This window comes from Empidonax traillii, unplaced genomic scaffold, assembly GCF_003031625.1.
Source record: "Empidonax traillii isolate 1590-97213 ecotype Southwest subspecies unplaced genomic scaffold, ASM303162v1 scaffold1016:size208863, whole genome shotgun sequence".
Classification (NCBI taxonomy): Eukaryota; Metazoa; Chordata; class Aves; order Passeriformes; family Tyrannidae; genus Empidonax; species Empidonax traillii.
In genome coordinates, this window is record NW_020956209.1 from 339 (window position 1) to 15,548 (window position 15,210).

A 15,210-nucleotide genomic window follows, 5' to 3' on the forward strand; every position below is an offset into this window, starting at 1 on the left:
AAAAAAAAAAAAAAAAAAAAAAAAAAAAAAAGACAACCAACCCCCCCCCATCACTGTCTACTTTGCTTGAGGAAAAAAAGGCTAATTAAAGTCTCAATTCTAAAAACTATCCACAATGTGCTTTATGTACATATGTGAGTACTGCATGAGTTGCAACACATACTGGGTAAAGTAAAGCACAGGTGAAAGTCTTGGTAGGATAAAAACCTGTCTGTTGGTAATAGAGCAATCCACAGACTTTGAGTTCTAGCAGCAATATGATTCCTCCAATAGAGAAGGGTGTTGATTTGTAGCTACATCGGTGCTTTGTAGCTTTGCAGGTAGCTGTTTTGAGGCTGGTGTTTTTTTTGCAATACAAAACAAAAAGAAAAGCTGGAAAATGAACCAACAAAGCTGAGGCTTCTTTTTAATATGATATTTAAACTGGGCAAAGGGATTTGGTATAATTCAGGTCAAAAAATCAGACTAATAGTTTATCTAACCAAGTAGATCATAGCCTTCAAGATTAGAAAAGTCACAAGTCACAGACAGACACAGTCTAGGTTTGTCCTGTAAGTGAGTACAGACAAAAGCAAATTTTAACTCCTTGGCGATAACTATTTCAGCATTTCCATTGCCAGCAATGGATGGTATATCTTAGGAAAATCTGACTCCTGGTGGAAGAGGATTAAAAATCTTAAATGTACATGAGCTTTCTTGTTCAATTTCTCCAAAATATTCTCATTTCTAATTTCTAAAAATATTGAGGACAATATTTTCCTTCATTTTTGGATGAGACAAAAACTATTTGGTACCATGATTCCAGTTTAAGTTACATCTTAAAATATATTTTTGTTTCTTCTCTATTTCTTTATGGAATGACTCTCCTAATTAATTTTTCAGTACTCTAAAAAAGGGTTAATATGTTAACCTTAAAAGAGGAAACAAAAAGACAGCAAAGGACTCCTCTTCAGTTGTGTTTTATCTGTATTTCCTTCGATGGGGGGGGGACACACGAAATCAATCTTCTCATAATCAGAGTGAGTGAAAGAAGAAAATGGTAGAGAAACAGCTGAGAACAAAACCCAATTCCTATTGACACTTGACATCCATGCTTTTGGTCTTGACAAATTTATCTAAAAAAAATCCATTATCTACATATTTATATCCAACACATTGATAAGGCACTGCACAAGTTTGTGCACACCTGGCCTCATTCTTCACCAACAAGGCATTACTATCTTTCAATAGCATTTACCTTAACAATATGTAAAAGAATCATTCATTATTACAAATTTACACAAAAAAGTCTTCCTGTACATGATTGTCTCAGTGATGTACCTATTAGTTTAAATTAGACATATTTTAAACTACTCTGTAATGTGCTAAAATCAAAAGTAGTTGCTGTACCATAAAGGCAAAGGCTTACAATAGCCTTTAATCCTATTATACATATCCTCAGTTATATGATGTCAAAATATAGTCTGTTCATAAATAATTAAAGATGTACAGAGTACCCTGGGTATGAGAAACCAAAAAGTAAACCTTCTTTACAAGAAAATTACTCCACCGGTATTTTGCAAAATCTCAGTCTTCATTGTGCAATCAAGTTTGCTGTGTTGAAGAAATGGGGTGTGTCACATTGAAGAGGCTACAAACTACAAAGCATTTGCAGGTCCTTTTTTTTTTTTTCTTCACAGGTATGAACCTTTTTTTCCTTTCCTTTTTTTTTTTTTTTTTTTTTTTTTTTTTTTTTTTTTTTTTTTTTTTTTTTTTTTTTTTTTTTTTTTTTATTTTATTTTAATTTTTCCTTTTTCCTTCTCTATTCCTTTTTGGTAGCAATACGGTAAAGGTGAGTTGTTCAAACACTCGCATGGCTTATTTTCGTTGGACTCGCAGTGCCAGAGCCAACAGCTGTTCTGAAGAAAAAGACATGCTCCTCCATTTACTGAAAGGGCAAGGGTTAAGACCAATTGCAGCTGTACGTCAACATGTTGAAATCACTCAGTTCTGTAGTCCAATTCTGACACAAGACACAGGCATCCCATCCACGGGCAGAAGGAGGCTCTGAGGTTTGAAAGTGCTGCTGAGCTGCTACAAGTACTCCAGTTCCAAGGCATGGTGAAGGGCCATAAGGTCAGAGTGGCTCGAAATCCTCCAAAATGGCATAGCATGCTGTGAACAGCACAGACAACATGTAAAAATAACTCCAAGCATTTTGGTATTTAGACCCACCCATTGTCTTTCACAAGGATAAGGGAACACTTCAGGAAGAGGAAAAGAGCTCCTAAAACCTTGAGCCCTTCATGGTTATCTCTAGTTTCTTTCTACCCCCTAAGCATAAATTCTTAATAATAATAAATCTATTTATGATAGGAACTATGGCAAACATGTCAGGAAATCATAAGGAAGGGAGGGGCTTCCAATCTCTTTATATGAAAAACAAATTTCAGCACGCTGCAGAAAATATTACTTCAGGAAAAAAATAAGAAAAACAACATATACATGAAGTATGTGAGTAGTTTGAAGAAGGAAACAGAACTTGATTTAAAAAAAAAAAAAAAAAAAAAGGAAGTGAACGTATTATTTACTATCAAACTGATTTTGCTGCTTGCGGAACTACCACTGGCAGGTGAGTTAAAAACAGAGACATGGTGACTCAGAATAACTCTTGTTGTTCATGTCACTTCGAAAAGAATTTCATCCCAGGGGTTTGTGTAACATTGCTCATTGTTTGCACTGATCTTAAAACACCTTTTCCATATGGGGCATTAAAATAAATACATATTTTTTTCCTATTAGTTGTAATAAAATCTGTCTGGAGCACAAATACTTTTGCTAAGAACCTGAATAAACCAAAAGCACAAATACCAGGAAAAAGCACAGATTGTCTCATCCTGAAGGGTAAAAATCTGAGTAAGAACTATCTTTATACTCTAAACCAGGGATTATAGCATCAACAAGAACTTTTGCATAAATTAAAAAAAAAAAAAAAAAGATAACCATCAGCTTTTGTCAGGAAAATATCTGATAAATCCCATGGGAAAATAGTTTCAATTCGACAGTATTCTGAAAGCTAACATGATCTTGTTCACCTTTTCACTAGGTCAGTTTGTGTCCTGGCATCTTAAGGAAGCAAACCACAATCCATTTATTATCACAATAGCTTCTAAGTTTCCCAGGCATTTTATCTACAACTTCTCAAAGAGGCTTTCTTTGTCCTACTTCAGCACCTTCTGAGTAAATTCCTAATTCCAGTGAAATCAGTGGCAAAAGTCCATCTCCTGTTTGGCACTTCTACACTGACCTCTTTTTTTTCATTCAGGTCTTCTCAGATTTTAAGTTAGAGAATAATTTTGAAAACAACGTTAAACTCTCTGTTTCCAGCTGCAGGTTTAGTGCAAACCCTGTAATTTTTAAACCTATCTCAGAAGGCAAACACCTTAACACAGGGCCTATCACAAATTTGTCTTAAGAAGCTCCGGTGAACTTCTGTCTGTCAGTGTATACATAATTATTTTTAGAAGAATGCTGCTTCAATCCAGATGATGATGATTAACTGGGCTGAACTTATAAAATAAAGATTTTTAAAAGGAACAAAAAAAAAAGTGTCAAGTCTCTGAAATCAAACAGCAACTGTTAAAAGAACAATCAACTGTTACTCTTTCAAGAGTCAGAGAAGATAATACTGAAGTAATTAATATTAATGAGTAAGACTAAAGAGCATATAAGATCAGCAAGAGAGCACTGTAAGGAATCTGGAAAATGTGCTCCCAGTGTAGAACAAGCATTAGCAAGCACAGCTGCACAATTAGAGGGACTGGAGAGTGAAGGAGGTGGCACTGAGCACCCAGCGCCCATGTTTTAGGGTGTTCACTTCAGGTTAGTTCCAGTTTGCCATCACAGAAAAAGGGTCCATTAGTAGTTGGAGAGCATTTGCTGAGCACCTGGACAATACATTGTTTCTTTAGTTCCATCCAAAAGAAATCTGGTTTTTGGTGGTTTTTTTTCCCCGTAAACCCAGTCTGTGATATTAATCCAAGCATAGTGAGGGGGAATGACTGAAAGGTCTGTTTTGATATGACACTCCTGATCTGAATGAAGATGTAATATGGATGCATCAACCAATGCCTACATTCACAGTATGCCTAGCTTCTAGAGCAAAGAAATATCTTAAGGAACAAAACTACACCAAAACACTTTTATAGACAAATCCTTTCCTTAAGAAGGAAGTGTTAAACACTATGACACCTGCTTTTTCTACATCTGCAATCTAGACTTCCACTGTATGTCTCTATGCTCCACCAGCAACGTTTCCCTTGCAATTTGTTGCAATAGATGAAATTTGTTCACTCAGTTACAACTCCACATCCCAATGTCTTCCCTGTTACATCATAAAGACAGCCTCTGTGTTCTTTTACGTCAAACACTGCTTCTTTCCAACTCAGATATTTCCCAAAGATTAATTTCTCACACCATGTTCAGGAAATGAACCAGCAAGAGCAAAACAAAGTAAAGATTACTAATCATGCCATTCTCTGTACTTTGCAAAAACTTCTGTGCATTTATCTCTTACTTAGGCTGCAAGATCTTCTTGGTAGAATTTTAAATCTCTGATAGGGGTACTACATCAAGGACAAAGGATCACAGGTTTGTGCTTGCAGCAGGTCCGTGCTGTGTTTGCCGGCTGACTGCACGAGTTGGCAATGCTCAGCAGCGCCGCCTCCTCTTCTTGTGAGATTGCAGCTTCCCTCTTGCCTCACAAACCCTGTCCAGGTAAGACCCATCTGCTCTCCCTGACAGCCAGCCATAACTCCCTGCTCCTCTTAGTCAGCTCGGTACCTGTTCTGCCTCAACCACTGGGTCAGGGAGGTGTAAATAGTATACCTATGATGTGGCGTGGCAAAGAGCTTGGTGGACACCTGCCTTTGCTTAGTGTCTCTGCAGAAGCCAAGAGCCAATGACACGGACACTCTCCAAGGTCATACAGCAAACCAATGAACGCGGAGGACTGTACTAATAAATTCTTGGCTTCCGGCTCCCACTTCATGCAGCTCCAGAATTATACTGCTTCCCTAGTAACAGTCTCAGCATCACAGAGCGTACACACACCAGGCAGCTTGAGCAGTTAAAGCTCTGATTGATTTAACAGAAGGTTTAGCTTCTGCTAAATCAAATTACAGTAACTCTCACTAGATGCCCTTGTGCAATATCGAGTTTTGGATTACCCTGTTTATGGGTCAGCTGTTGATGGTCAGATTTTAAACCAATACTGCAAGTAGTCATTATTTTACCTATATCTCTATACTTCAAATTCAATTAAGTGTCCTCTGTTTTATTTCTGTCTTTTTGTGAAAGGAGTATACCTCTATTTACTCCATGTAGTTATAGGAGTGAAGTGTGGAACGATACTAGGGAGTTCTGTGAAAAAAAGTGGTCATGTAAACCTCAGGATTATAACTCAGTTCTCCTGCCTAAAGGCCAAAAGACCAGCCTCACACTCCCAAGGAATAAAGCACACCAGGAACATGGTGGCTGCATGGGGCTGGAATGTGCACAGACACTCTCTGCATGGCCAAACGTGGCAATCCAGATTTCTCTCAGTCTGTCCCTACAGCACAGCCTTCATAGCTATGAGGAGGGAAAACAAATCTGATACAGATGTATATATATTGATATGTTTGTGTGTGTATATATATATTGAGAGTCTCGTGCACATATGTGTTCCTAAACACACGTTTTCGTGAGGCATGTACACTAATTTTCAGCTTATCTAAGATAATAAATGATTTTACAACATGAAAACCATTAAGTAACAAAAATTATCCCACAAAACAGTACGTAGTATTCCTGTATTAGCATGTCCCATTTATTCACAGCTATTCAGCCTTGCTGAAAGTAGCAACACACCCAGGAGACAGAGGTATATTTTTTCTCACCAAATGACTGGGCAAGAGATTCTTTGTATATATATTTACTAAATAATGCCACTAAAAAGCCATCTCTGCCAACATTTAGCCCACATGTCATATAGAACATGTGTCTTCTATTCTAAGCAAACTGAGAAATGATAATATCTCATTTGCTGCTGTGGAAGAATGGATTAAAAATGTTAACTTCTAGTAAATAGGTGGTGAAACCAGATGCTTTAGTATGCAATGCAACTGTAAGAGCTTTTCATATTGCATATTGAAAGAATATGCATCTAGACTCATAGTAAAACAATGATTTTATGTACCGCTTCAGTATCTTCCAAGTAAATATGAAGTTGTGTCTTTTATAAAAAGATATATTGTTTTGTAGATGATACTTAGTAATAAAACATTTATGAATTTTTTTTCATTATTTAATTTTGATGATATTTTGAAATTAAATATAGTGGCAAAAGTTTGAATTTGGTTTTGATGTAAAAAGTATGAAAAGTGAAATTATTAATTTAGCAAACCTAATAATTATAAAATTATTAAATAGTGTAGAATACTAAGTTATTTTATTTCTGAAATAGAAGTAATATTATTTTCCAGCATATACCTACTGAAAGAACACAACTACAGCTATTTTACTCCACAAAGTGAGGTGTTTCTATTAATACACATACAAAACAAATCCAGTTTTTGACAGCAACACCAAAAAGTGCACACTATCTTCCTTCCCTTAAACGAATACATATTTACACAAAAACCTTACTCCTGAGATTTGTGATGGATTTGAATAGAAAACTCATCAGTTTTTGTCATCTCTCACAGTATTTTTGTTGTATTCCTGCCAGATTTGCTAAGCGGCTGTCTTTATTTCCTACCCCAAACCTGACGAGCACAGTGTGACTGTGAGCTTAAAAGCAGTGACATATTGGATACCCATTTATATTCTATTTATTGCTCCACGAAGATTTATGATTTTTCCTCACGATTTCCCTCTGAGGCAGCATGACCATTTTGAAGACAAAGGGAGAAGTCCAGTTGCCCAGGCTCTCCCGAACCACCTGATGTAAAATCCAGCTCCTCAGTGCAGAGAGCCTCCTCCTTTGTCTCTTCTCACAAATTTGAAGTCCTTTGGAGGATTCTCCTAAGTAGAAAAACTCAGGAGCTGGGGGGTTTTTCTGCCTTATGAGTACTTCCTTTACATGTCTCCAAAAGCAGAGTCAAAAGATGAGCTCAAACAGAACAAAACCCAACAAAACCAAACCAAACAAAACCCTCCAAAACCAAAACACGAAACAAAGCAAAGCCAAGGCAATGGAGTCTCTGGCAGAAAACCCTAGAAACTTTTTCTGCAAATAGGTCTGTCATTGCAGTCGGCTCTGAACCACAAGGCACCTGCACTTGTGCCAGCAGCTCCTGAGCACCCCTTGGCTCTCACACTGATTTCTCTCTGCCTTCCTCTCCCTCTTTCCCTGGGGAAGCTGGTACGAAGGCAGCAGCCTCCACGTGAACCCTGTTGTTACAGCCAGGCTGGTTGGTTGCTGCACTGATCCAGAAGGGTATGATTATTCCTCAATCTGCAACATAAGCGCCCGTAGAATTTTAATTGTCTCACAAAATATTTTGTTGGAAGTGGTAGCTAAACAAAAGGTGTTGATGCCAGGGCTTGACCAGTGTTACGAGAAATGAAAGAGTGCGCTGTTTTCTCAGTGCATTGTATTTACTTACATCAGTCAAAAGAGGCATTTTTATGAACAGTTTATCCTGGAAATGTTTCTCAAAAGAGCAATTATCTTTTAAATAGTATTAAAAAGTTTCTATTACTGAAAGAAAAGTAAAAATAAAAGTGAAAATAAAATTTTCATTTTATAAAAATGAAAATAATAAAAAAAATTAAATATGTCCTTTATTTTTCCTATTGTTGTAGTGATTCAGAATTTTCTGTAAATGAAGGACACAAATGCAAATCTTTTTTTTATGAAGCAATTGATAAATTATTGGTAAATTATTTTTAATAACAAACTTTATCTTTCTTACCTCCTAACCTGAAAGTTCATTTTTTTTTCACTAAATGAATTCAGAATTAAAAAATCTCTCAACTGAAATAGGTTTGAATTTATATGCTCACTTTAAAAGACTGGAAAAGATATTATAGTTTACATGTAAGCAAAGAAGTGCTATTTAAAGAAGGGTGTACTGTTTACACTCTAAGTAGTGTAAACAAGCATACTAACAGCTTCACCACAGGCCAAGCCCCTCCAGCAAACTGCTGCGCAAAGGGGTGACAGAAAACCTGTCCCTGACCTAAGAATACCAACCACAAAAAGCAACATGCTGATAGGAAGGAAGGCAGGAAGGAACCAGCTACCAAAGTTCAGCGCATAAGCACCGTAATGGGGTACATCACAGGACTGTTATGCCACTTTGGATTGATGTGCTTTGGGTGGTTCTGTGGAGGTAAAACTTTTGTTTTATTTGCATACTCTCCAGAGAAGGTCTAGGCTTTTACTGTTTTCTCGTATAACTATATCATTTATTCCTTAGACAGAGCCCATGCCTTTAGCCTGAAGCACAGTACACATTAGGGTGCATTCCCATGTAACCTTAAAGACAACCTGAGGAGCAGATAACTCAGAAAAGACTTCATCTGAGTTGGAAGCAGCTCCTCATACCACAAGGCAGTGGGTGGTTTCTGCTCTTGCAGGATGTGAGGGCCAAGGCTTAAGAGGCAAATTCTGTTTTCACAGTGTGAAATGGTGATTTCTTTTTTGGTGGAGTAACAGGCAGAACAAGAATCACAGAAGCATTTTCCTTTATCAAATTAATAGTTTATGCAGAAAGGCAGGGTTGCTGGTCTACTTATTGACTTCTCTGGTATTCTGCAGCAGATAATTTAATCCAGAGCACCTAACATGCTTTCAACCTGAAAATTCCTTCCTCCAAGAAAGAATACACAGAAGTAATGGCACAAAGGAACTTTCTATACTGCTACTCCTCTTAGTGACTGGAAAGGCTTTTTCCTATGCTTTCCTGAATCGTGTTTCCTGTTGAAAAAAGCATTGAAATAGATAATGTTACCGAAAGGACTACTCCTGCCATTATCATATACAACACTACTTCACCGAGCAACAGAAAAGGAACAAAGGGAAGGAATTTTTTTACCCCGATCTTAAACACAGCTTTTAAAATGTAATCATTTACAGCGGGAAAACATTTCTCCGCAAAGATGAAAGGCATTTCTGAAGGAGAAAGGAGAAAACTGTTCCCACCAGTCTGCCAAAGGGATATATGAAACTGAGGCTCTGCAAAGTGGTGGGCTGAGCCAGGAACCTACCCACAAGGCTTAAGGGGCACAAAACCCAGATTTCATGAGGCAAAACCAGCCAATGGTTGTTAAAACACCATGTGGACTAATTAGTTTCACTTCTCCAAGAGATATAGAAGTATCACAGAGTTTTCTGGTGAAAAAGCAGCTGTGTAAAAGGAATTTACCTGTGATTGGAGGAAAGAACAGAAATGCTCATTTTCCTACTCTTTCTCCTATTATTCAAATAGCCAATATTATACCTCATTTCTCCAAGTGAAGAGTCTGTACCTGCTGCCCTTGGATGTAACAGCAAGGCTAAAAATAATGCCTATTACTTGTTAGTGGGAAGTGTTGCTTTCTATGGAACTTAATCCTCATTGGGAAAAAAAAAAAGGGAATTTTTCCCTTCTTCCCAGAGGAAAGAAAAAAATAATAAAGACAGTCACATAGTAATCTCCGCACAGTTATCTGAGGTTTTGAATATATGCCAAGCCACAGGTAGTTGCCCCAACACAGAATCCAAATTATGGACATGCAAGAAAAGGGAAATTTCTGTGTACCTACTCCAGTCCTACATACCTTTTCAAGGTTTAACATATACATATTTCATACAGTCAAATAGCAAGCTGCCTTTGATCAGTAAGAATTGCCATTTTTTGCTTACTTTCATAACATCCTATGTGGTATTTTGGGTTGCCAATGAAAACAGAACTATTAGTTCCTGGCACAAAAGCCAGGGTCCATTTTCTGGCCCCTTTTTGAAATACATCAAACGTATATTGCTAGCTTCATTTATCTTTTGGAGAACAGCAGGACACATCATTATCTACAGTTTTATGCAGCTTTCTACTAGATATGGTGAAAACATATTTCATAAGGCAAAACAGCAAATCTAAATGTCAATGTCCCCTGCTGAAGAAAAGACAATTTTGCTTTCAGATTCTTGAAACCAACCTGCACTGAACAAAGGTCATTACCTTTTTTGCACCTTGTTCTTCTTCGACACCATCCCCTATAACAACATACACTACTTTCCTTCCAAATCTTTGAATTATTCGCTCAAAACAGCTTTCCTTTCCTGAAAGAAAAAGATCAGAATATTCAGGGTAGGTGGTGATGGGATGATATAATAAATAACTTTTTAGCCCGGATGTCCCCAACACTTTAAATACTCAAGTAGAACTATTGAGAAAGAAGAGCCTCTCTCACAGGAAGGTGTATCAAGGCTGATTGCAGCTTTACTCCTGCCACAGCAGCTGACAGGAAACCCAAAAATCTACACCGTGAGGTCCTTCAGCACAAACGCCATGGTAGACGTAGCATTCTAGAGGTCTGCAATATCAGCTTTCTTTTCTGATTCCCTAATCTGAGACAGGTTTTGCGGGGATTTTCCCTACTAGGAGAATTCTCAACCATTTGTATACAGCCAGTAGCCTGGATCGAGCAAACTGATTGAATCCGAGTAGAAATTCTAGATTTTTCTCCAAAACCTGTGACAAGATTAATCACAGTTCCTAAAACAGTAGTATCCTGCCTTAGAAGGCTATCCAAAAGATTTAGATTTAAATGCCTGTAATCCAATACATGGGCAAGATCCTTGATACTTCACTGGGATCCATTAATATGGCTCATTCCTTGACTGCTCAGACCTAGGGATACCACCTTAGTGGTCCACATGTGGTACACATAAGTACCACAGAATCATACAGTGTTAAGGCTTGGAAGGGACCTTAAAGATCATCTAGTCCCACTGGCTAAATGTCATGGGCAGGGACACCTCCCACCACACCAGGTTGTCCAAGGCCTTGAACACCTTGATCACCTTGAACATGGCCTTGAACACCTCTCCAGGCATGAGGCATCCTCAAAGTCCCTAAGATAACCTGTTCCAGGATCTTATCACCCTCACAGTAAAGAACTTCTTCCTAATAGCTAACCTTAATTTCCCATTTTCCAATACTCATTACCCATATTGTAAAGCTTCGGGTACTGGTACTGAGAAGCCAGAAAGAAAGTAAATGCTTACAGCTGGGCTTTCTCAGATGTCCCTGTTCTGAAAGGTCACTTGAGTCTGGTCATGCTACATGCTTACCTGTGTGCCTGCAGCAACGGATGGGAAAAATTGTGTTTTTAAAAATAGTTATTTCAGCTACAGAACCATGAAAGCCCAAGAAAAAATAGCTTGGAAATAAAAAGAAGTTTTCTGGCCAGCAGAGAGGCCAAAATACTCAATGATATCCTTTAACAGTAGTGCCAGGCATAAGAAACCTCCAATACAAAGTTGAAACAATGCTTGAAAATTATTAATCGTGTCATACTACAAAAATCTCATGATTTCCTGTGACAGTGACTGAACATATTTTTCCAAAAATACCCTTCTGTTCTGTTTACGTGAAGTTACAAGTGAGTATTTACTAAAATGTTTTAATTAAAATGTGTACTTAAAATATTATAATTCAAAGTTTTAATTTACCATAAAGTTTTGACAGATGACACTGTTACTTTTATATCCAGCAAACAGTTTTAATTTTTTTATAGTAGTGCTTTCAAATGTCTTTGTAAAACTCTGAACCAAATTTTTTTTTTTTTTTTAAAACCCCACCAAAATATGCCACAATTTTTTCTCAGCCATTTGAGCTTCCTGCATTATGGATACTTAAGAGCATATGAAAAACGTTTTCTTGTGGCCCACAATTTTGAGCAAATCTGAGACAGAACAGATATATCATAATCGCATTAAAAACTACAAGCACCATTGCCATCTGGTCTGATGTACTTCTACATACTCAGAATGACATCTTTTATACTGAACTAGAAAACAGAAATAAACATTTGCCTGTCTGAAGTTTATTACAGTCAGTATAAGGGAATTTAAATAATTACATTCTGCAGCAAAACATTCTTGCTTCTGGTAAATTGTTTACCAACATTTGTTTCAGAGCCCATGAAAACAAATGGAGCCGGGGCTTACCTTTACAGAATTTCTTCTGCTACTCTGGGAAGACTCCAGAGTTCGGTACTTACAGCCTACTAAAAAGCCTTTTTAATTGCTACACAGCCCCACAGTTTTGAGAAATGATGAAAAAAGGCAATTATATTTCTTCCTAACAGAGGTTGCATCAGTGTTAATAGAACTGTATAAAGCTTTCTGTGCTGGATCATGGCAAACATTTGAAAAGCACTTTTAGGATGCTCTAGCATAAGTGTTTCATGACATCAAGTATTCCTAATCTCTGTATTTGCTACAGTGAAAGCATGTCAGAATTAAACACAGATCACAATCTCTTTTTTTTTTTTCTTTTTTAGAATTTCAGCTTTAAATGTATCACAACATGATAAAAATAGCTTACCTATTTTAGTTGCACTGTAAATATTCTCTATGGGAAATACTACCCCTAGTCCATACAACAAGACTTTTGCCAGAGCTGGAATTAGCTGAGTAGTTGTTACAAGAATGTTCACACAGTTTGTCCTATGGAAGAGAAAACACAAACCCATCCTTTTTTAACAAATCAAAATATCAAAAAACAACAGCAGGAAAACTTTAACCCTCCCATCAGAACCCCTCATTATTATTATTATTGCTACTTAAAAAGACTGGTTTTTTTTACCACCTCCCAGGACAGTAAGATATGGTCAGACTGAAACAAGGAATGAGAACAAGGTCCTTTGGGTTCAGCATTTTGCCCACCAGACCAGGCAGTCTCTTCTAGATTATCAGCAGACACCCTAGAATTTCCATGATACTCTGTGTACTCACCTCGAATGAATGAGGGTGAGTGCTTTCAGTGCAAGTGTTAACCAAGAATCTGTCAAAGCTTCAATTTCTGCTCTTAGTTGTAACCAAGCCTCTCTTTTTGCTGGACCAAGAAGACCTGTGGAGTAGATAAGGGCACGTCTTCACTGATATCAAGCAATGCTCTGTCATTTTCCTTCCCTTTTGTGAGCTCAGAGACAACTTTCTACACACTGCAAAATTACAGCTCGCTAAACTCTAGCACGTCAAAACAGGCACAGAAACCAGTTCTTCCCATTTACTACTCCTAATCAATATTTGTTAGGTACTCCAGAGTCACTTGCCTCCAACGTTATTTTTGTAGGTGTTATATATCTCTTTTACTCGTCTGTAGCGGAAGGCCAGTTTTCGCATCCAGTCCACTCCTCCGCGCACCCCTGTCGCCAGGCACAAATTCGCGCTGGTGGCAGCCGCAGGAAAGCCGTCTGTTCCGAAGTTATAGGTGCTAGTCAGACACAAGAAAACCCCTAGATTAATAAAAGGCAACAGGCTACATTGAACCACCAGCTGCTCAGTTTGCTGGGTTGCAAAGAAGGAGAGGGTAAAAAGAGAGCAGGCTACTCTAAGTATTCCAGCAGCCCGTCACTTTTCCCGGGAAGGAATTTGCAAAGTAACTTTTTATCTTAATGAGTTCTGCTGTACCTTAAATCTTGACCGTTGTCATCTGAGGACACGTCATCAATGTGAACCTGGTCGCATTCCTAAGATGACAGAAAGACTTTATAATTTTCTTGGTCTTGCAAATCTTGAAAACAAAGCTATAAAAAACCCTCTATGAACAATTTATTCATCAGGAATATTTTTAATTATGGAAATCAGTAGATGGCAGTCTTGTTAAAACAACTGTTTTACCTATTCCTTGTGCTCATTTCTTAGAATAAATGCACACCGTCATTAGCTACTACTGTTAAATGGCTTTTCAAAAACACATTTTTGTGTTTAGAAAGGAAAGTGGTTAAAAACAATTAGCATATGTGTTCCATAAACGTTCTTGTAGCCTTTCAGGTACCTTAAAACATCATGCTGCTCAAAGCTGATTCAGTCAGTGCAGAAGTGTAACTGAAACCAGACATTTTGGTAAATGTAACATATTAGAAAAATTAAACCTGATGCTAACCGCCAATGAAATTATGACCTCTGATTGCTGTTGAGCCACACACCAACACAGCCTGAGGCCAGTGTTTCAGAGGAGTGCAGATGAAAAATCTGTTCCTAGTTTGCCATTCATTTGAGAGTTGTGAGTTTCCTCCTCTCTCTTTGGTCTTAGTGCATGAAAGCAGCATGCCAAGATGAAGAAAATCTGAACAGAAATAGCCAAATCAAACCATCTTTCTTCAGCAACTTATGCAAACTAACACGGCACATTCAAAATTAGCTTTTTCCATTTCTAAATTAAAACTGGTAATATGTATTGTTTACCCACAAAAAAACCAAGCCACTAGAACATTACTATTAATGTTTTAAATTTTGCCAGGAAAACAAATAAACCTCTGACACTCTAGATCAATATCATTTCAACGCTTGTAACAATAATGGATTTCAATTATTTTAATAATTTCCTCTTCTCTCTCCTAATGTGAAGTCCTATCACAAACATGATCTCTTTTAAAGATGAAAATACTGCAATCCTTTATTTTTGTGTTGCTTCCCTCTGAACAAATTTTTCTCTCTCCATGGATTTGTGAGGAAGGGAGGGAAGATAGAAGTGGAAAGAAACTCAAACCAGCTGTTCCCTAACAGAATTAAAATCATGACCCTCAACCCTTTTTCTAAAACATCTATTTTCCAGCCAACCCTCTCCCAGCAAGCAGCAAGCTCCAAGGAGGAAAAGACTTTGACCCTGTAACCTTCTCCTCCTCTCCTGAGGTCAACAACCTCAGATAAGAAAAAAGCTGAAGAAGCCTATTTGGCCTCACATGGTGGCTGTAGATTCTAGATTTTTATAAAGTAATACCTCAGAAACTGAAAATGCTTTGAAGAACAAGGTGTGGTCTTTTGCACTTTTACAACATATACTTATTCATACTGTAATGCATACTGTTTCCTGTCATGCATAAGTAGCTTGTGCTATAGAGAGAGGGGTAGGAGTGACAACCAGCACAGGAGAGACAACACTACATTTGCTCATATTTAACCAACATACAGTGACTTTACTCCTCAGATAGACAAAATGTTTTAGCCGCAGAGACACAGATGAAACTGCAAGT

The 15,210-nt window shown here is 37.6% G+C and overlaps 1 protein-coding gene across 1 annotated transcript in view; it reads right to left on the reverse strand.

The window, feature by feature from the left end:
- Positions 1-1,789: 1,789 nt before the first annotated feature.
- EYA1 (EYA transcriptional coactivator and phosphatase 1) overlaps positions 1,790-15,210 on the reverse strand; it is a 161,925-nt gene continuing 148,504 nt past the window's right edge. The window contains exons 15-20 of the mRNA XM_027904186.1: positions 13,646-13,704; positions 13,288-13,448; positions 12,968-13,082; positions 12,558-12,679; positions 10,185-10,285; positions 1,790-2,154 (exon numbers count right to left, since the gene is read on the reverse strand). Coding sequence (XP_027759987.1) covers positions 2,074-2,154; positions 10,185-10,285; positions 12,558-12,679; positions 12,968-13,082; positions 13,288-13,448; positions 13,646-13,704 — 639 coding nt within the window. The 3' untranslated portion in view covers positions 1,790-2,073. The remainder of the gene's footprint in view (positions 2,155-10,184; positions 10,286-12,557; positions 12,680-12,967; positions 13,083-13,287; positions 13,449-13,645; positions 13,705-15,210) is intronic.